At 28.9% G+C, this 23,535-nt stretch overlaps 1 protein-coding gene across 1 annotated transcript; it reads right to left on the bottom strand.

The window, feature by feature from the left end:
- Window positions 1-394: 394 nt before the first annotated feature.
- Window positions 395-23,106, bottom strand: LOC136985381 (tetratricopeptide repeat protein 1-like). Its single transcript, XM_067282653.1, is given in 8 exon segments — window positions 395-827; window positions 4,636-4,690; window positions 4,756-4,904; window positions 7,983-8,019; window positions 11,664-11,780; window positions 11,783-11,839; window positions 14,561-14,867; window positions 22,776-23,106. Coding segments are annotated over 7 exon segments (819 nt in total). The 5' UTR covers window positions 14,849-14,867; window positions 22,776-23,106; the 3' UTR covers window positions 395-711.
- Window positions 23,107-23,535: the final 429 nt, after the last annotated feature.

The raw sequence follows: 23,535 nt of genomic DNA, 5'->3' as shown, positions 1-23,535 counted from the left end.
GTAATTAATGAATGACTCTTCTTTGTCAGCACTGTTTGGATCGGAGGATACTATGTTGATCACATTCAAAACCATTTGAATGTGAACAACAAGGAGAAATAGAAATTCTGCTTTTTCTCAAAAACTTCCTGTGAGATAGGCTATTTTTTTCATCAAGCCTCTCACACTTATAAGAAAAAGCCGACAACACATAAGCTCCAAAATAATTACATTGATGTAAAACATGAATGTAATTCATGTGCAAGAATACTAATGAACTGACTTTGCCTTAACATATTCTACAGACCTATATTGATTATTCGTATTCTAATTCCTACATTTTCAGCATAATAGATGAAAAATTGGATGCAAGATAAAGATGAATGTATAGGTACTTATAACAAAAGACAATAAATAATCTTTTAAAATCATTTAATAAATAATGCAGAGAATTGATCACATTCTGATGCTATTTCATTAATCATTCAAAACTTCTTAAAATTTAAATTCATTCCTTACAATTCAAATTTCATATTTTTCATTTATTTCTTTGATCTTCAAAATAAGATCATTAAGAATTCATTATAACTGCAAATTTGTCTATTTTAAATCAAAGTTAGTTTAATGTAACTGTATATAACTTTAACTCTTATGTACAGTACATATTTTGAACTAATTAATATTTTAATTGTTATAAAAATTAATATACAGTTTATAAATTAATGTCCTTCATTATTTTTGAAAATTCACAGAATAACCACCAGTTTTTGGATCTTGAACAAGTTTAAAGTTTTCTGTAGATAAACCAAATGGTCGTAGAACCAAATTTCCTAAATCTTTTAGTTTACCTGTAAGTAACAAAAAACATTACTCATTTTAGCAAAAATAATTACAAAATATTGTTAGAAAATACTTTAAATTTAATTATTGAGAAAATTATATAATTTATTACTTTTAATTTTTCCACTGCAAAAATTTGCATATTTGAGCCAATTGATAATCATTATATCCTACATTAATAATATTTGTCTAATATTTAATCTGGCATCGAAAGATTTTAAAATCTGTCAAAATGAGCAGAGAAGAATAAGTTGGATAATTAACTGATATAGAATAACTATATCAACTAGTTATCCAAATTCATAAAATACTGTATTTACATGTGTATAGGCCACATGCATGTATAAACTGCACCTGTTTATGAAACAATATATTTGCAAAAAATTAAAATCCTAGAATTCTGCCAAGGGATGAAAGTAGACACATGGGTATACAGAAATATGGTAACACTGCAAATTTCAAATGGATAAAGTAATGGTTAAAACATTGACTGCCAACTACGAGATAACTCGTAGTTTGTGTTATTGCCTAGGATGCCAACTATGAGTTATCTTTTTATTTGTTTACTTGCCATACTTGTGCAGCTACGATGAAATCCGCAGTATATCAGTGTAAATATGAATAGATAGCCTCAGAGGCGAGAACAAAAAATCAAGGTTTGCTTACATGAACTGAATATTTATTAACAAATGAACAGAAAATATAATCATAAAAAGTTTATTCAAAACCAAAAGAATATTTTTATTGTTGATAATTTTTAAAACAATCTTCCATGCAAAGGACTGGCTTCTCTGGACAGATTGGACAGAAATAACGCATTTCTCGGTGTTTTTAGCTTTGGTATGGCTTTGTCGGATGCTGTTTTTTTTTCAGTGAGTGGGATACTCTGTAAATAATTAAGCTCAGTCTAATTTTTGAAAAAGTTGAATCTCTTCTCCAATCAATGCCTCAACAAATGCTTCTCTAAACTTTATAAGTTTTATTTTATAAGAATTTTCTTTTTGAAAAGTTTGTGTGCATTGTGTATATATATCATTATAATATGTAATGCAAGCTTTTTGGGCCATCTAATAGTCTTTCTTAGAGCTGTGTAGTATGATAGCATTTGATCTGATTGGTCAATTCCAGACATTCCTTGATTGTAATCTCAAATTATATTCAGTTTCATCATAAGTTTTCCATTGTGATTGAACACCTACCATTTCAACAAGATGCATATTTGAAATGGTAAGGACTTCTCATTTGCCTTTCCATTTACATACAGTAACAGGACCATTTCGCTGCCAAATAAACTCCCCCATTTTCAGTTTTTGATTTACATCTCTGAGATTCCCCTTTCTGTTATTTTGTAGAGTTCCACACACAAGTTTTTTTGTGTAGTCAATAATTCATAATAGCAACAGAATTATAAAATTTATCCATGTATACTGTATATCTCTTATCGAGATAGTCCTCAAGTAAGTGTAAGACAACATCAGTAGTGTGACCTAAATTACTGTCAATTTCCTCAGGTTTTCTGCTGCAAATTGTTATTTTCATAACAACACCATTGGATTCACATAAGTTCATACAGTTTGACATCATATTTGTGTTTTTTATTTTTTACGTACTGGTGGAAATGCAATCTTCCATGCCACATCATCATTGATTTGTTGATATAAATATTTTTATCTGGCACATAGTTTTGGCGCATAATATTATTGAAATGATTGAGTGTAGGTCGTACCTTATATAATCTGTCGGAAGATGGTATTGAATTATCAACTAGGTGAAAATAACGCAGTAACAATTGGAATTTATTTTGACTCACACGCAATTGCCAAAACATTACATTATAAAGTTTGTTTGTACTCCAGTAATGTTCTATTGAAGAAAAAGAACAAGGGCCCATTTGTAAAACAAGTCCAATAAAAACTTTCATTTCTGCAGTGCTGACGTCTTTCCACTGTGATATCCTTTTAGATTTTTTATTTGTTTATGTTTTGCAATATCTTGTGCAGCATATAAATCATTTGTTTGACCAGTAATGCAAAAAATTCTTTCTAAAAAATAAGTCCACCAGCATTTGCACTGTAAGATTTGTTGTATCCAATTTCAAACCAATATTTTCTTGGAAAATAAATACTTCAGGATTTTGTTGATTTTGTCCACAAATTATCGTTTGAATTTGATGGTTGCTTGAGAATCATTGTGATTACCTTCAGGGTCGAGAATAGTCTCATCTTCAGATTTGGAGACGACATCACTGTCCTCACTTGAATCCTCAGAAGGTACATAATCGCTACTGTCATTACCATCATCAACAAAAATCTCGTAAGATTCTGAATCACTTAGATTACCATAGTACTCAAGTTGTTTTTCAGTCAGTGATCTTTTCTTATGCATATTGGGGTATTTATAATTTGATTATATATTGATTATAAAAATAATTATAAAACAACACACTCAAGAAAGACGTAAATGTGATGTGCTCAATTCTATATCTGATTTATTACTAACAATTTTAGATGCATATCTCTGACTCAGCTGTAGCAAAACGACAGGTCAAATCGTGTCTGTGCACAAATTAACTCATAGTTGACTTTAGCATTACATAAGCCAACAAGGTAATTCGCAAGATTTTTTTTTTTAAAAACATATATATGCTTTTTGACGATTACTGTGTACTATAATTAGAGTTTTTAATAATATAATATGATTAAATTAAATTGGCTTTTTACACCGGAATCCTGAAAAATACCGTGTCAGTCAACGTGTAACCAAAATTTCATCTGGATTCGACAAAAATTGCAGGAATTATAAGGAATTCACACACAGGCACACAGATGATGGCTTTTATATTAGTAATAATCAATTAAATTTATAAACAGAAAATGGAAATTTTGAATAATGCTGTTTAGATTTTACTTCATTTATTTTTTTTGTAACTGAACAATGTTGTACAAATGAATATTCAAACAAATAATAATTAAAATTGTATTTTACAATAATTACAGCTTCATTAATTTAATTATTAAAATTTTGTATTTTTCTGCACATCCATAGATGAAATTTAATTTTAAATCCTTACCACCCACTTCTCACTACTCAAATTTATTAAATATACTTATCTCTTCTTATATAAACACAGATTAATTTTCTATTACTAAAAGGCTTAATTTTTAATTAATTCTAAAAATATCTGATTAAATATTCTAAAATAATATAATTGAAGTTTTGTTTAAAATCTCTATACACAATGATAAAACATATTTTGATTAATTGTAAAATAAGTACCATATATTTCCACAGATAAGACGACCTTCAGATAAGACGAAGAATAAATTTTTGTCAAAGTTTTATAGTCTTAGCATATATCTGTCCTATAAAACAACCCCCAAACTATCAACGGCCTATGAATTTAGTTTAGATCAGCGATCATCATCTGGAAAATAATACTGTATAGCATATATGGAATTATGTCCTATTTGTAATTTTTCGAATGAACAACTTTTATTTTCTTGCATCTGGCAGCACTCCCTTGCAATTGTTGCAAACATTCGCACTGATTCAGGCATTCGGGTAATGACCTTCACTATTCACAAAAACATCCTATGGGCTATTCTATTTTGTGGACATACCTTACTCTCTACTAGTAAATAATTAAGGTTTCTCCGTTTTTTTAATGGTTTTAATTTATATAAATTTCAATCTAAATTTTTTTTGTATCTGTCCTATAAGACGACCCTGGATTTTGGGGGCCTTTTTTTATGATTCAACTATCGTCTTATCTGCGGAAATATACGGTAATTTATTAAATGTTAAAAGAATACAAACCTAACATTTCTGTTTTTAATTTTTCATTTCGTTCTTTAATTTCTTCTGGAAGATCCTACAAAATGATTTAATTATTTAGAAATTTATTAGTAATAATTTAGATTATAAATTTTTTCATACCATGCATGCTTGACGAGCTTCTAATACATTTGGATCAAGCTGGAGAACCCTTTGATAATCATTCAATGCTTCATCTAATTTTTCAGTATTTCTGTACAGTTGAGCTCTTCTTAACAAAGCTTTCATGTAATTAGGATTTAATTCAAGAGCTGAAATATTTTTATATCAAATAAAAATTAAATTTTCAAACAACAGTCCTCTCTCAAAATTATTTTTATTTTAAATCACATTAAATTTTAACTATAGCAAAATTAAACAGAAGCATTTGTTATTTCAAGAAAGAAAATAATACACCAAATCTTAAATTTATACAGTAATTGACTTTTTGTAAAAGTCAATTACTGTATAATGTGAAGCAGAGGATAGGTTCCAAATTTATATATTTTTTATTAATCGTTATGAAATGAACAAGAATTACAACGCTTTAAATGTATGAATTAATAGTAGTGGCAACGTAATTGAATCATCATCATAATTATATAGACACTATGTAATATCATTGAAAAATAAATGATGAGGAATCATTAATTTTTAATAATTACTTCAAAATACTGAAAAATATTTCAAAATACCATTACCAAAATACATAATTTGAAACTCTATTGTGCAAAATAAAATTTATTGCATTCTTCTGCCTAATATTTTCTTCTGTGTTAAATCAAATTGTATAATTTGAGTACCATGTAAATTGAAGATAAGGCATACTGATTTACATTAAAATTTTTTTTAAAACTGATTTTAACCAGAAAATAAACTGAGACAACGTTCATTCAATAACACATATATCAAACTCATCATATATTGAATGATTTTAAATTACTTTATATAAATTAAATTAATTTTTTATATTTCATATTTCATGTCTTAGTGCAGGGATGGCAAACCTTTCTGAGCCCATGTGCCATATAGTAAGTACACTTAGCTTTAAAGATGTTTGTGTGTGCCAAAATTTTAGACTTCGAATAACGATATCTAAAGAAATTAAATGAATATGCTTTAATTAGAAAAAAGGTACAAAAAGCTTATTGAAAAAAGGACGATTGAAAAAGACAGATGATCAATCGAAATCATATGATACGTTACATGACAGATGATTTCTCTATACGTGCCACTTTGGGTACATGTGCCATAGGTTCACCATCCCTGTCTTAGTGAAAAAATTTTATTTTAACTTGTCAACAGTTCAACTTATCAATGGAATATTTATCAACATGAAAATATGTTATCTTAATACAAGAACTTTAAACACTGATTATTATAAGTTAAGGCTAAATTATAAAACTGATTATTAAATTTGTAGTTTATATTTAAAACCAAATAAAATTTCTTCATACAGCTTAATGTTATTTTATTATTCAATTCATAATTAATATGAATTCAATAAAAATATATATAAATAAAACATTATTATGAAACAAACCCACTGTTTTGAATTACAATTATATTAAAATCACAACAACAAAATTTTATAAAATGTCAACATTTTGTAATTGTTGTTCTCAGCTTGTGACTCATTTAAAAAGATTGATTTAATCTTGACCTTTAAACAAATTTATGATTTAGTTATTGTTTTTTGAATTTAAAATTTTAAGATTTAGTTTAAGAATTTTAGTGAATATTCAACAAACAATTATCTAAATGCTGGGTCTGGGACTTAGATATTTGATAATTATAATTTAGGTTTGATTGTTATAAATACAGTAGCTACTTTCAATAACTAATAGATTTTCTTTTAAATTAATACAATGCTTCTAGCAACAAAAAACAGCAAATTTTTTTAATTCATGATAATTACAAATAATAAGATTTAATAGTATTGATTATTACTGTATTTTCCGGTGTATAAGACAACTTTTTAACCCAGGAAAATCTTCTCAAAAGTCAGGGGTCATCTTATAGGGTGAGTACATCCCAAACTCTATATTTTAACTGTAAAAGTCGTGGGTCATCTTATATGCCAGAAAATACGGTATATACAAAATTCATATTATTTATGTAGAAAAAGTAACTATACTGGTATTTTAAATATTGAAATGTAAGTACTCACTGAAGATGTTTGTTCATAATTACATTTAAATTAAGTATGATACCATTCTTTGATCCTTCATATTTAATTATGAAGTGGCCAAGCTGAAGTGGGATGCTTTTCATATTTTGTTGATTTCAGATATTGTATATTTGACTACCTACATGCCTTCAACAGCTTTACCCTACTCTATTTTACAACTACAATCTACACCAGCAACAATCTTCAACAAGAGTAAGATGGTCTACACAAGAAATACATGGAGACCAACTCTTTCAGATCAGCATCTGCTTAAATCTTTATTAAGATATCACTTTTGACCCAGTAACCCTAATATGTGCAAGTTTATATTTACAATTAACTAGAGTGGACACTGAACAGCATATGTTTCAGGATACACAGGACACCAGGCTACTTCAAAAACTGAATTGTAACAATTGTAAATTCAAATTGTCTCTTGATTCACCACAATGCAACTGCTGCACGTAACATGATGTGCTCAGAACTGAATCTTCTGCTGAAACATATTTGTTGCATATTTTACTGGTGATTACTTTGTACACTTTCTCACACAACTTCCGAGAACCAGAGGCATCATCTTCAATGTCGCAATAATAAGTTTTCTCACATGTCAGTATAGTATCCATGTGAAAGATCCTTTCAGTAGATGTTTAAGTGCCAGGGAGACAGGAAGCTGCCATATGTCAGCTTCAGCAATATCATTCAAGCTATATTGGATTGTATTGAACTATAGGTAGTATTGTATTGGAGTATAGGTTCACTTATAGTTATAATGTATACTATGCAAGAGGAATTCCATTTTGCAAGAGACTGTTCAATCAGCTGTCAATGCAGTCTATACAATATACTATAATCATCTATTCAGCAAATTGACGACATCAAAAAGTCTCTTACATTTACAAGGAAAATTCTGTGTTGTATTTCTAAAGTGGAACTTTTTGCACCCACCAAGCATTTTGAGGACAGCAATATATGAAATTTAAATATGGGAGCATCCCACCTAAATCAAGACCTAAGCTATGTTAGATAAAGATAATAACAAGATGCAATATAAATAGAAAAAAACTGATGTAAAAAAATAAATAATAGCAGATTAGGTAAAATTTTAATCTTTAATTTTCCCTGTAGAAATATATATATAATAAAAATCAATTGATAGAATTCTAAATAATCATCTTACCTTTATTACAATCTAAAATAGCTTCTTCCTTTTCATCCTGCAAATTTAAATTTAAATTAATATAATAAAATTAAAAATGTTTGTATTTTGATATTTAAGTATCAAAAACATTAATGTAATATTTGCTTTAATATATCTATTGATATAATAAAAATTTAATTTAAAAATCATGTTACAAATAAGATGAAATGGAATTTAAGGAGGAAAAGCATTGCATGTAGCTTATAGAAAATGGGTGACAAAAACAAAACACAAGAACAAAGCAAATGCTGAGAATGTAAAGGTTGCCTATCTGTGCAAAAAGGTGTATGGATTGCTACTTCTTTCTAGAAAGCACAAGGATCACCTTTCCGTGGCCAACAATTATAAAGATTGTCTTCTCATGAGACCAGCAACCATTTCCTTCTGATCACACACAATGCCCTTACATTCAAACATGTGTCAGTGCTCAGGTCAGATGGAATAAAAGCTAATTTATAAGTACTAATTCTAATTAAAAAATTTTTAATTACAAAAATGCAATGCTCTGCTTCAATTCCATCATGATATGACAAAGTTGCATAGTGTCCTAGTTCACTTTCATGTTCTGGAATACATTCCATGGCAACCTGACCTGACCTTACCTTTGAGGCTACTCAGTCATCAAAACTAAAAATTCCCTTAAAACAAGAAAAATATATATATCCGATTAAAAAATAAAACATTTTTTTAATAAAAACAGAATGGAGACAAACAGACATATTTCCATCCATATGGCATTGGAATTGTACTAGTGCTTGATCTTTTATTCATTGAAAGGAGTGAGGGTAACATGTAGTTTTCAAGCTGACCTCTGGCAGTGAATTCTTGTAAAATTTCACACAGATGGTCAATTTCATATTAACTGATTGAAACTGACACCAAAGTAGCTTCAAGGGAAAGGTCAGGACATCGTGGAACGTATTCCAGAACTTGAAAGTAAATAAAAGGTGACTGTTTCAACTTCAGACTTTTTCTTCAATTTTTAATCAGTTATTTATTTTTATTTATTTATTTACTTAGTAAAAGTTACATTTGTACCCTTTGTACAGGGTGTACAGGGAACAAAATAAAAAGAAAATACTGAACAAACATATTGTCCAATAAAAAACACAAATATAGTAAATATAATATAATCTCTGTACAAAGTCCAAATTCATAGATACAAAATCCAATACATAGTATACAATAATCATTCAATTTTTAATCAGTTAATATTAAATTGATCATCCATGTGATATTTTACAGAATTTATAAATTACAATGACAAATTTTTTAAGAGGTAAACATAATACACATTCTGTTAATCAAGAATACATGTTATGGTACAAAATCGAGAAAAATACTTAAAATAATACATCATTGAGTAAAAAATGTAGTAGTTTTGTAAATAAAATAAATAAATATTATCTTTTCCAAGATTAAAACATTAGTGGCACAGTTGGAAAAGAGTTTATGTTACCATTAGTTGTCTACTGTGATGAAATTTATATCATTTTGTTACTGCTCTTTTTTATATTACTTTCTCAATTCATTCTTTTTGCTCTACTTATTGTCTAAGTTTTCTCTGATCCATTTTATGTAATTGGTCATTGTAGTGCCAACTTCCTTCATTACAGCCTAGTTTAAAATTAATTCTGTTATGGTTGGCCACACTTCCAAGCTATGCTTCTCCCATATTCACTTCATATTTTATTACTCTCTATTCCCTATTATAACTGACAATTTTATAACTGACATTTATGATGTGTTGTGCTGTGCTGTGCCCGGAGTTTGGTGCGTATCCTCTATTTATACCATTTTTCTCCTCCAATAGAGATTAAGAATTAAGATCATTTGACTGGGTGTCATGATGAGTCTTTTTGGTTTAGTCAGACCTTTTGTCATGCGAGATAAAGATCTCTCTCAGGAACTGATCATCAACACAGGTTGAAAACCTGGTGTTGACAGTCAATGAAGAAACGACTTTCTTTTTTGTCTGGCGAGTAAGATTTTGCATGTGTTTTGGCATTGCTCCATCTGCCTATCGTTCAATTCATGTGGCACCCATTTTCTGATCTTTTGAATCTTTCCCATGGCACGTAGACGCATGGAAATGGCTGGTTGAGTAACACCCAGTCGCTCGGCAAGCATTTTTTGCAATTGGGTATCGTCCTCGTCCAAAAGAGCCAACAGGTTTCAACAGCTCATAGTAGACAATACCCTGCTGATCCCACCAAACGCACAGCATCATCTTCTGACTGTCAACACAGGAAACATTTGTTCTTTGTTCTCTTTGATTTGTAGCTTTGATAAAAATTTTGAATTATTACATTTAATTTTAAAAGATTTTCTATTAATTTCTAGAATATTTTATCTCAAAACCTTCAGAATCTCACATACAACTACTTAAAAATAAAAAAATCTGTTGTCAGGTCCCAAAAACAGGTTAACATTAAACATTTATATTAGAAAATTGTTAAAACAAAACTAGAAAAAACCTCCATTGTTAAAAACCGATCAAAGTTCAGATTAGTTGTGCTAGTCATATGAAACTGTGATGAGAAAGATGTTATTAATGTAAAAGAGAACGCAATAATTGTAAATGATTAATAATTGTAAACAAGCGTCCTCCGGTAGAGATGGACCTTTGACAAGGTGCTCATATACAAATAATTAGAACATAGAAATTTTGAAAAGGGGAAAGGTTAATGACGAAAAAGAACATCGCTTCGAATCATTAAAATTTCAAAAAAATCACAGACTAGACAACAATGGGGAAAAATATGAGCGCAAGTTTCAAAGTTCCATCAAAACTTTCCATCCAGAGTTGGTAGATGGTGTCGGGTAGATTCTTCAAAGCGGATCTTTCTTGTGACTCAAACAGAAGTCATTTTCACTTAGGAACAGATGTGGGACCAATCGAGGAGCGGGAAAGAGGGATGTAGAACCAATCAGGTAGACAAAAAGAAGAACGGAGATTAATATAATCCCTGATCTTCAATGACAGATTGACTTTTCCGAAAACAGTGCAACTGTGCACCTGAACTTGGTTGGTGAAGTTCCAAATCACGAAGACGACATGTTCAACGCACAAAAGAACATTTTATCTGTCTTTTCTGAGGGCCGTGCGACTACACCAACTGTCTCCCCACCTGCCTTAAGAACTGATTAACTCCACTTCCCCTTGGCCACCTTCGATCGACAAACCCACGAAACATCAATGCTCAAGACTACCGAACAGCCGATTATGTTTAAGAACATTTTTTTTTCATAGTGTAAGTTCTTCCATGTTAAAATAAACGGGTTTTTGTGAGATACTTGTCATCCGTGACTCTCCGCCACACCTACAACGCGAATAACCCTAGACCATCCTTCACGGGATTAATGATTCCTCCTAGAAGTCGGAGAACATACATTAGTGTCTGAGAAGTGGGATTTTAAGTCCCCAATCTCCACCAGGTCAGCAGACTTACACTGTTCAATTATATTAAATTATAATTGAATTAAACAAAATCAAATTGTACAACAGTGTATAAAAATTACATAAAAATAATTTTATCCAAACATAAAATTTTTGTAAAAATATTTTTTTTTAAAGTAAACATTTAAAAAAATATTAATGTTTAAAAAAAATTAAAAAGTTAATATTAAATAGAATAAAGTTAACATTATAAAACTTACCAATCGTGCTCTACAGGCTGCTCTATTAGCATAAAGTATAGATCTTTCATTAGAAAACGATAATGGGCATATATTTAGAGCTTTAGTATACTCTTTTACTGCTTCTGTATATTTTTCTCATCCTTAAAATAAGTATTCCCACTCTTTTTCAAATCTAATGCTTCTTCTTTGGCTTTCTAAAAATAAATCATTAAAATTATATATTAAAATACATAGTTAAACTGATTATTAAATATATGCAGTGTAACTCCAATTTACAAATCTGTTTCATTCTTGAAATCACTTGTAAACAAAAATACCATAAATAAAGATAATCTTTTCTACTATTTGTTATGATCAAAATCTGTATCTCATTGTCACACCACCCCCATTCCCAAGTAACATTATAACACTACAAAACATATATTTAACTATCAATCAATGATTCTAAATGAAATAAAATGAAAGTGTTGATTAGGTTATTCACTGATATAAGAGAATGCATAAAGATATAAAGAAAATGTTAATACAATGTGAGAGAAATATACAAATTATTAGCCTTTTCTTTAAATACTCTATAACTGGAATTGATTGTATTGATTATAGTAGCATCTTTGTTGACGAAAAAAGCAAATATAATTAATTTCTCCTGCGAATTTGACAATCCAAGTACAAACTTCTGGTGAAGAAAGGAAAAAAATAGTCCATTTGCATTAGAGTAATGAAACATTTACTTCTGAAGGTACTTTAGATAAACAAGACATTTCTTTATTTAACTGTAAGAAAATAAAAGTAACTAACTTTTACTTCTAAAAGAAGTAATATTAGAGTGCAATAAAATTATTTTTTAATTAATGAAATTATAATAATCAATGAAAATGAGAAAAAAATTGTTTGGAAAAGTGAATCAGTTGTTACAAGTCTTTTTGTCTGAGGGAGTGATAGTACCTGTTATTCTGTTTACACAACATAAATGAAGCAAAGTGTAGACCAAAAGTACAAACCATCCAATCAGAAAATATCCAGACATTCAATCAAATCAAATCATGGTTATTTTGCTGTTGTAAATTATGATCATTGCAATAAATATTTTGTCTTATAAATGAGGAAAAAGATAAAAGAAAATAGCTTGTATCAAAATCTATCAAATACTTGTGAATAAAGAGTCAAACCATATTTAAAATTAATAATATAGATATATTAATCTATAGCGTATTTGTTTTCAAATACTGTTGACAAAATTTTGAATGAAATTTTGTTTAATGTTACCCTAGGTATCGAAGATGGTGGCGCTTCCGGTAATCTTGATGGCAATCATGTTTAGAAATGAAATGTAGATGGTGCTGATTATACTAATGGTTTTGTATGCAAATTTTCATCAAAAGTTTGTTCTGGAAACATGAGGAATAATGTGACTTTTGATTTTTGTTACAATGTAGATGGATGGTGCTTGTTGTTAAGTTTTTTAAAGGTTGCCGTGTTTATTTAAAGTTTTGTACAATTATCTCTATTTTTTTTAAAGTTTAACAAGTAGGAAAATTTGGGGAATGTAATTACCATGTTAAATGTGTATTAAATGTGTTAAATGTGTGTTAATTGTGTGTTAAATGTGTTAAATCTGTCATAATCATGGATATGCAACTCCTGATTTCCAATGCCATGAGACAATGCGACCAACACATTGAAGATGAGGTGGGCATGGATTGCATGTGCCACCCTCTTTGGAGAGACAGCCTCTGGCAGCTGAAATGGTGAGAGATGTGAATTGGAAGGCTGCGATAACTTAGAGGCCTAAACCTTTATGTACACTCCAGGCAAATTCTGTTCGAACCACTGATGTGTAAAATATTGTAAATCACTACGTCCAGTTATCGATGGACTTGAGGTAGAATGATGAAATTTTTATTTTTCGTTTTTGATCCAAAATAAGGATATGAAATCAAAGACTCAGGAAAAAGTAAGTAGCAAATTTACGTTTTAAAAATATTTTAGTTTAAAAAAAAGTTTAAATATAAGCACACTTTGGTTATTGTCGACGGTTGCCATATTGTTTGCATATGTGCATGCGCAAACAAGATGGCAACCAGAAGCGCCACCATCTTCGATAACTAGGGTAACATTAACCGAAATTTTTTCAATTGCAATTTTAATGCACTAAAAATAATATTATGTAATAATTTTTAATAGCAACAGTTACAATCAGTTACAGTCTATTATCAATTTTTTCAAGTAATCTGTTTTAGTTTTATATCATTAAACATAAAAAGTAAATAATATTGACTTTATTTCATAAACTGTGTGTGTTCTTTTAACAACAAAATGTAAGCAGTTTCAATTTTTTTAATTATTGTTCCAAAATACACAAAAGTAAGAAATTTTTAATTTTATTGTATTCACATATTCAAATATAGGAATACAAAATTTTCAACATTTTTTTGTATTCTTGTATATGCTAAAATCAAAAAAAAAATTTTGAAGTTTTTAATTTTAAATATGAATTTTTAAATAAATATTAATTATATCATATAAATTACTATGAATTAATTTTAAATATTTTAAAATATGAATTAATGTTTGTTATAAGATTGTAGAAAAAAGGAAAACATTTTTTGTAAACAATTTTTTCAAAATAATCTAAAAACCATGAAATTAGATTTAGTAATATTCAGCTGTAATGTATAACAAATTTTGATTAAAAAAACTTTTGAAATTTGAATTTTAAAATAGCTTTAGAATATTTTAATCCCCTAAAACTTAGATATTTCTAGTGACATATTTCTTCACATATAATAAACATCCTAAAAGCCCAATACATTCATATTCAACTCCAAACAATTGCATTAATTAATTGGCCTTTATAGCCCCAATTAATCAGGGTGATTATTTGGTTGAATATTTCTTCATATTTCTAAACTTACCAATTTTTCTGTGTCTGACATATTCTTCATTTTTTCACAAAGATATTCTTCATCAGCATCAATAACATCTTCATATACATCATCATCATCATCATCAGATTCATCATTGAAAACAGTTTCATTATCTTTGTTTTTATCATTAGTATCTGTTACTGTTTCACAATTATTAACCACATCTGCTGATATTTTACTGGAATCACTTTTCTCTTGGAAAGAAGAGGAAATTTCATCTGCATGTTTTGATTTACTTTCATTCTCAATATGTTCAGTAGAATCTTTATTATCCATTTTGTTGTAGCAAATAATTCTGCAAAAAAACATGAATAATTAATACTGAATAATTAATAGTATTATGTACTGAATAATACTATCCTTATAATTTAGATTAGCTAAGCCGATAATTATACTTATGTACTTTGAAATTTATCGTTGAAAAGTATATTATACTGAATTATCAAGAAAGAGAAATAAAATTTAATTCAAAAATGATATTTCAATCCAGAATAAATCTATTACTTCATAAATTTAAAATTAGTAGAAAGGAGGAAGAGAAATTAATATCCACAAGTTGAAAAGTACTAATGATAATTTTAATATTTTATATTGTATGTAAGTTTACTGCTATAAGCTTAATTTGTTATATCAATTAATAAAAAACTACATCTTTGTTCATTAATTGGTATAAAAATGTAAATTTTATTCTTAAAATAATTAAAATAATTTAACTTTTCAAAACCAAATCAGCAAAGAAATTTTAAAACTACATAATCAGTACTGCTTGATTTTTTATATTTAGCTTAGAATTATTTGGTTATTTGTGTATTTATTTATCCTCTTGTATTTTTTTTTTTACCATAACCTCGATTTTATATTTTCACTTTTTAAGTATAGCTTTTACAAAGTATGTATTATATCATACAATCATCAAGGAAAACAGCCAAGTATCTAGAAATATCTCGTTTGACATATCAAAATTGATAGTATCAACTTTGCATTTATAATGCAGAAAATTAAACTGAGACTGTATTTTATTTGCATAATACATTAATATTTAATCTGAAACATCAAATTTTAATATTTTATACATATAAAATATTTTTAAAATTTGTAAGAAATAGTAATTGAATTTGCACTGATTACCAATTAGTGAAAATTTAATCGGCACTAATCAATAGAGATTTAACTGATACCAATATACCTGCATATTGAAATCAGTTCATTTTACAAACCAATAATCCATTTTTATTTTTTTCAATATGCATATGTTACATCATTTTATTGCACTGTAAAACTAACCCAAGTAGACAGAGCATCTTTTCTACATGTGATTTGTCATCAAAATCAAATTTTGTAAGTGTTGCATAGTGATGAATGGGCACCATATGAGCATTGTTGGCAGATCTAGCAATATTTCAAGCACTGGTAGCTTGACAATTTTTCTATCCTATTAAAAATTTACTCAGGAGTGTTTGAACTCTTCCTAAAATAGGGCTGGAATCAGCCTATGCAAACTAGATAATTACAGTTGTTTAGGGTCCAAATCTGAAAGGTGCCCATAAATCAAACTTTTATTTCTTATATTTGAATTTAAGCAGTTACTGAACTAAGTGAATATTCTCTAAACCAGAGCTTTCAAGCTTTCATTTGTTACCAACAGCGATAGAATATGGATAGAAAAGAATATCAGTAGAATTCATCATCTCCTCTACTAATCAATAAACTAAAATATTTAATAATCAGTAACAGTTGATACTGTCAGAAACTTGGTAGTTCAATACATATTAAAACTAAACACAAAAAATGAAATATTCAATAAAAATTCACAACAACTTAAATACTTTTTACAAACTTACAAAAACAATTTAAAATTATTTTTAAATACAGTAGAGTGTTGTTTATCCGAATCAACGGATTGGGGTTGTTCAGATAACTAGGTAAGGTAATTGGGGTTGTTCAGATAACTGATTTTTTGGATAACCAATTATGTACGAAAAAATATATTAATCTATCCGATGTTGAAATTTTTCTCTGTCAAGTGTTGCTTTGTGTTGAATTTTCGTGGATTTTAAGCGTAACGAAAATTTTTATAATAATAATCGTGGCTATTGTATTGTTAAAAATTATTTCTTTATTTTGTACAAACAAAATAAATATATTGAAAAATATAATAAAAACAAAAAAATTATGCTTTAGAACAGTGTTTCTCAAAGTGGGCAATAACGCCCCCTTGTGTGGTACTGGAGGCTTTCAGGGGGCAGTAGAAGGCTCAAAGGAAATTAGGGGGCATTAAGGAAATCTAGAGGGGCGATGGCAGACAAATTCTATCTATAAAAATCTGACTATAATATATATAAAATGCTGACAATCTATATATGTTTTAATTTTTATTGAAGATCACAACCTGAATATTTCTAACACGTTGACTTATATTATAGCATGAATGAACTTATTATAGTAACATTATTGCATAAAAATGAAAGTTCAAGAATGGCTACCAAAAATTTTGGCTGCAGAAGCAAATCTCTCAACTGTACCAAGTTATGGTCAGTTGTTCAACGATTTCTGATAGCATTCCCATCGTCGTATTTGTGTGAACGTGGATTTAGTGCTGTAGCAACGTTGCTAACTAAAAACAGAAATCGGCTGCAAGTTACTGAACGCAGCGACTTACGGCTGATTTTAAGTGAATTCGACCCTGATATTAACAAACTGGTCAAAATACATCAGATTCATCCTTCACATTAGATAAGTTTTAAATTCAAAGCCTTCTTTTAATGTTAATAAAAATACTTCTAAATATAATTAAGTATGAGTTTTATTTCCTCTCATTGAAACATTCTTTGATCTCAGAAATAGGATATAGATCACACCCTATCTATCCTATCCATATAATAATGCATGTTTAAACATTATATTTGCAACTGTTTTTAAGATACGCAACAGATGGTAATGTAAAAAGGCAAGTTAAAAAATATGGGGCACTAGGAATTTTTTTAATCTCAAAGTGGGCGGTGGTCGAAATAAGTTTGAGAACCAGTGCTTTAGAAGTTAATCTAGTATCAAAAACGTTCAATTCAGCATGACATAGTCCGACTGGAAAGCTTTCGGTTAACAGATATTTAGGTTGACTGGCTTTCAGATAAACGACACTCTACTGTACTTAATTTGCAATAAAAAAAAACAATGAATGACATGATTATGAGAATACATTGAATGAGAAAGTTGAAGGTTTGAATTAAATCTTAATTGATTCTCTCTAATTATATCAGATATGTAAAATCAATCATAATATATTTACATGTAATTCAATCTACATTTTATTGCTAGCATCTTTTATTTGTTAGTAAGAAAAACAATTCCTCAAGAAAAAACCAAAGTTTTTATTGGTATTATTACAAATATTAACTAAAATTTTTATTGTTATGTTTAATTTACAATACACCAATCAACAGCTGTATTAATCAGGCAGAAATTATCCTACAAATCTTAAATTATAAATGACATGATAAGAACAACTAGAGGTAGATGTTAGGTGCCAAAAAATTAATTTTCTAATTTTAAACTGATTCAAATAGATAACTCTAAGTCAAGCTGAAAGTATATGTTAATGTTTCAACTACTACCCTAATCAAAGAATTAAATTATTTAAATTGTTTAATCTAGATAATTTTACATAAAAAAGTAGGCCTAAATGCTATTCCAATAAAGAGGTCTGTTTATTGGACTGCAATTTGAAAAAATTGTAGACATAAATTTCCACTGCTGTCCATCTGTCTTTCCTTAATCTTGAGAATGGAGTTAGATAGATGAAAGAAAAGACCAAATATGGAAACCATAGGGGCACAAGGCCCCAATTAAATATATTCAAGCTTCCAATGCAAACCGAAAATCGTTATTTTAATTCAAAAATTTTCTCCTGAAAGATAAACACAGATGACCAGCATGACTATTGTTAAAGGAAAAGTATAATGTACAGGGGCAAACCACTACTAATTTGAGATGGAGAGCATATATTTTAAATTAAATAAATTAAAAATATGATTAAAAATTGCAGCCTGACATTGTGATGATATCAGTATAAATAATTGCTTGTAAATATAAAACATTTTTTGAGAAAAAAATAAGTAACTTACAAAATAAAGGCACATTTAAAAAAAATTGGTTTTATAAAATATATCTAATAAACACAAAATATAATTTCAATTTTCATATTCAAACACATTTCTGAAAGTGAAAAGAAAGTCTTGAATTGGTTACATATAAGGAGGATTAAACATGTCCTTCAAAGAACGGACCTTAAGTAGCAACACATTTTTGCCAACAAGCATACATTTCAAAGCACCTCTGAAAGCCATCTTTCTCAGAGGCGTAAGATACCCACTATGAACTGAATGATGAAACACTAATTTTCATCTCAAAAAAATGTTATCCGAAAAGTTGACACCTGTGTGAGCCATATCAATAAAGTTACCCCTAAAGTCATCTGTGTTTCTAGTTGCTCATCTGTCAATTTTTTTCAACAGTTGTTTGGGTGTGGTTTGTGTGATGTCTCACAATGTTGTCATCAGTCAACAAACTCTTGGAAAACCAGTACATAGATTGTTGACATTTTCTCCACCCTTCACTTATGCCACTTGTACACTTCAGTTTTTTCATTGCTAACTCACTAAAGCATTATTCAACATACAGTCAAACCTGTTTTTGTGCAGTCTTTTTCTGTGCGATTTTTATTTGTGCGATTTTTTTTTGTGCGCGGTATATGAAAATTTCAATCAAATTGGAACATAATTGACTCCTGTAAAATTTTTAAAAACTCTATTGGTTGTTTTCTATGACATCAGCAGGTTTTTTTCATTTTTTATTCAGTAAAATTTTTTTCTCATACGTTTATTTCGGTCCCTTCTTATTTTAATAGCATAAAAACCATAAATATTATGTTATATTTGAACAGATGCGGTAAGTTAGCTCCACTCCAGTTTTAGACTGCAGGTGTGAAATTTCAGGCCTTGTTAAATGAAATAACACTTCCTGCAGCTATATTTATCAAATAAAATCATTATTTAAGGATTATTTTTAACTTTTTAATGTTAGATTCGTATTTAAGTGGAAATAATTAATTAATATAAAAATTAAAATTCTTAGAGGATTTTTTCCCCATTAGGTGTTGCAGAAAAAGGCCCAAGGAGTTAAAAAAGCAATTCCTAGTTATTTCGTATGGTTTCGAGTTATTTTTCTACGTGAGACTTTTTTTATGCGGTCCTTATTCACCGCATAAAAAAAAAATATTTTTTTAATTGTGTTGCGAAAACTATTTTTTATAGCCACTGGTGAAGTTTCCCACAATTTTTTTTTATGCATTTTCTTTTATGCGGTCCCTATCCCCCGCATAAAAACAAGTTTGACTGTATTTGATGTTTCTGCTGGTGTCTTATTCAATAAAACACAAAATTTGATGTTAATGCACTATTCCTGAAGCAACATTCTGCTGCTAAACTGCACTTATAACAAGAAATAATGAACCCTGCTGCAGATTGTTTTACCACCTGTCAACCAGCACATGCACAGTATTGAGACTGTGTAACAATACCTCCCAAAGAGTGCTGCTATATCCTACAATTTCTATTTTTTTGTATTCAGTTGGTGTTCTGCATTGTCCTCAGCATTTCCAAGAACTTTTTGACCAACTCATATATGATTTGTACTTAAATAATCATAATTTTGGATACCTAGACTCTTTAATGTGTTTTTAAGGTAATCTAATTTAATATAAACAATTTAGTAATACAATAGAACTTGGTTAAGAAGTTCAATTTTACTCTGAAAGAAGTTCAATTCAAGTCCTAAATTTTTTCCCTGAAAAGATGTGTAAGTTTTCCCATATAAAATGTTTGCTTTTAAGAAAATTCTATCATCAGTTCACTAACTTACGAAATATTTTAATAAAGTGTACTATTGTTATGCTTTATGCCTGAAATCGAAAACAATAGTATTCTTAATAATAATATTAAGAATACTTGTTTATTCAGAAAGGGGGAAAAAACTAGAACTACTCATTGGTATTGTCTGGGGTAAAGTAAGAAGAAAGTTTAAGGACGATAAAAAAGGGGTTGAAAAGGGGAGACATGGGCATATGCATTACATTTATAAAAGGACAAAAAAGATACTGTACAATTTAGTGAAATATACATAAGGTGCATAGCAATGCCCACTAGTGTGAAGTGGCCAATCAAACAAAATACATTACAATATCAGTGGTCCAAAATAACCAACAGAGAACAATATAACACTCACTGAAAGTCCAATAACAGTGCTTGCATTGAGTATATGAAGTTGGCAAGATTCTGGGAGATTTCTTGCAACTGATGAATGCATCCGGAGGACAGGGCCAGTTGTAGTTCTGTAGGAGAACTGTCCTAATAAGAGATTTTTTCTGATTTTGAAAGGTGTTACAATCAAAAATGAGATGTTTTGTGTCTTGGAATGATGTCTTGTTGCACTATTCCTGTGATTGAACCTATGCAGATAAGCCTCAAAGATACCGTGCCTGGTTGGAGCTTGCATGATAGTGAAGCCAGTATTGATATAATTCATGGCAAGCCTTTTCTCAATGTCTGGATAAAAGGAAAAGGTTGTGCAATTCCTTCAGTATTTTTGCCACAGTAGACAGCAGTCTGAGAGACTGTGTTCTTGATTGCTGCATACGGGAATATCATTGTATTCCACAGAAGAAGAGATGGCTCCCAGTTTGGCATGTTTGTCCACTGCTTCATTACCTGGAAGACCTGATTGCCCTTTGATCCAGGTAAGACTAATGTGGTTTGCAATTTCCTTATGGACCAGGTGAGAAAGGTAACAGTTCAAATATTAAGAATAGAATATATATTTTTTATTACACAAAATTTAATTTTTATGAAAGTTTTGATCATTAATATATCATTTTGGATATCAGTGTCATATATTCAATAACTTCATTCCTGAAATAGTAATTTCTGTTCACTAGGTCTTAGATAATCCAAAAATCATGAATCACATTGCAGTGAGTTAAAAAGCAGTTGCCAACTACAATTTATTTATTTTTACAACTGAAAAATTAACTATTTCAATCTGTGATTTAAAAAATACAATAGAGAGTAATACAACAAAAGATTTTAAATAATAACAACTATTAATTACTATATTATTATATAATGGTTGATAAACCTTCGAAAGAAAAATAAAATTTTAGTGTAGAAAGTTTTATCATAAAAATTTTCAAATTTTAATGTAAGAAATTTACATTATAACACAATATTTTATAACTATAATTAATACTAAAAAGCTAAGTAAAATCGCTATTTTTCAGCAAGTTATTTTATATTTTCATTATTGTACAAAACATTTCTAACAATTTTATAACCATAATTTCTGAATTGAATACTTCTAACCTATTTTTAAGAAAATTTTTTTTCAAATAGATGAAAACATGAAGAAAAAATTAATAATACATTTCTGATTGACTAATAAAGAATTTCAAATGTAGAGTTATATTTGTCAAGACTGATTAATGAAAATTAAACTTACAGGGAACAAAAAAAGCAAAACTGTAGTATTGAACAACGCTTAAATCTAAGGTTTTCCTTTTGTCCAAGAAGAAAAATTAATACTAATATATAATATATACATACATAATTAAAAGTATAATATGTTATAATGTGATTCCAAATTAAAACACAAAGATTACATTGAGAGATATAGAAATATTTTAATTTCTCAACATTTATACTGAGAATCAGTCATTACATATTAAAATTACCAATACAATTTATATGTATTTTTAATATAATACATATTTGGTGCAAGTACTGTACAGTGGAACCCCAGTTAATGAATGCCCTGGTTAACGACCAAATCGGTTAACAAACTTTTATTTTGCAAAAAATTTTGTCTCAGACAATGGATGAAATTCGGATAACAAACATAATGGGTTTTTGTGTCAAATTTTAGTTGCTGTTAAGCATGTGCGAGTTAAGCATTGCTTTTCCAAGTGTTTGTGCTAAACTTCTTTTTTCAGTTTTGTGATTTATATATTTAATCAATATGGCATTCAAGGAAGAGAAAAGTGACAGTGGCAATAGAAATGACAATGCAATACGAAGACAATGCACTATTGCATTTGAGAAAAATTTTGATTAAAAGAGTAAGACAATCAACTTTAGATCAATTTCTTGTTCCTTACCAAAAGAGACTTCGACTAGAAGAATCTCCCGACGAAGTGCCACCAGTTATTTTTTTGGAGGGGGATTTCCCTTCTAAGCATGAAGCTCCGTATATCTCCACTCCTCTGCCACCAACTACAACAAACGAAGGTATGTACAATGCTATTTTATTAAATAAAGTTTACGTGTTTGTTGCTGTAATGATAGATACTACATTTTCTTACAATTTCATCAAAGAAAACCTACTATATTTTACAAATAAAATCACAAAAACTTCGGAGGCTAGAAAGGAAAAATTGTATTTGCATTAATTTCTACAGAAAAAATTGCTTCGGTTAACGAACAATTCGGTTAACGAACAATTCAGTTAATGAATGGAGTCGCGGAATGGATTAAGTTCATTAACCGGGGTTCTACTGTACAACAATAAATGAAACTAACACCAACTTAGAATTTAGATCACATTTATAAGAAAACAGTAAAATGAATCTTGAATCAAACTACAATCTTTTGTGAGATATACAGGGGGTTGTGAACTGGAGAAAATCTCTTCAGGGGACATACTAGAAAAAGTGGGACATTTCCTATGAAAATGCAAGACTTTCATATGAAACAATTTATTTCTTAAACATATATTTACATTGAGAACATGTTTCAGAAAGAAGTTTCTTTTAGCACTTCACAGACAGTTGTATACATCTCAACAGGATTCTTTCAAATTTAACTTAATTATCGATTCACTATTTATTAATTTCACAGAACACCTAATTCAGATTTTCA

Source organism: Centruroides vittatus, unplaced genomic scaffold, assembly GCF_030686945.1.
Source record: "Centruroides vittatus isolate TY-2023 unplaced genomic scaffold, ASM3068694v2 contig_963, whole genome shotgun sequence".
Classification (NCBI taxonomy): Eukaryota; Metazoa; Arthropoda; class Arachnida; order Scorpiones; family Buthidae; genus Centruroides; species Centruroides vittatus.
The sequence above is the reverse complement of the archived record's forward strand: the minus strand, read 5'-3'. Positions and strand labels throughout refer to the sequence as shown.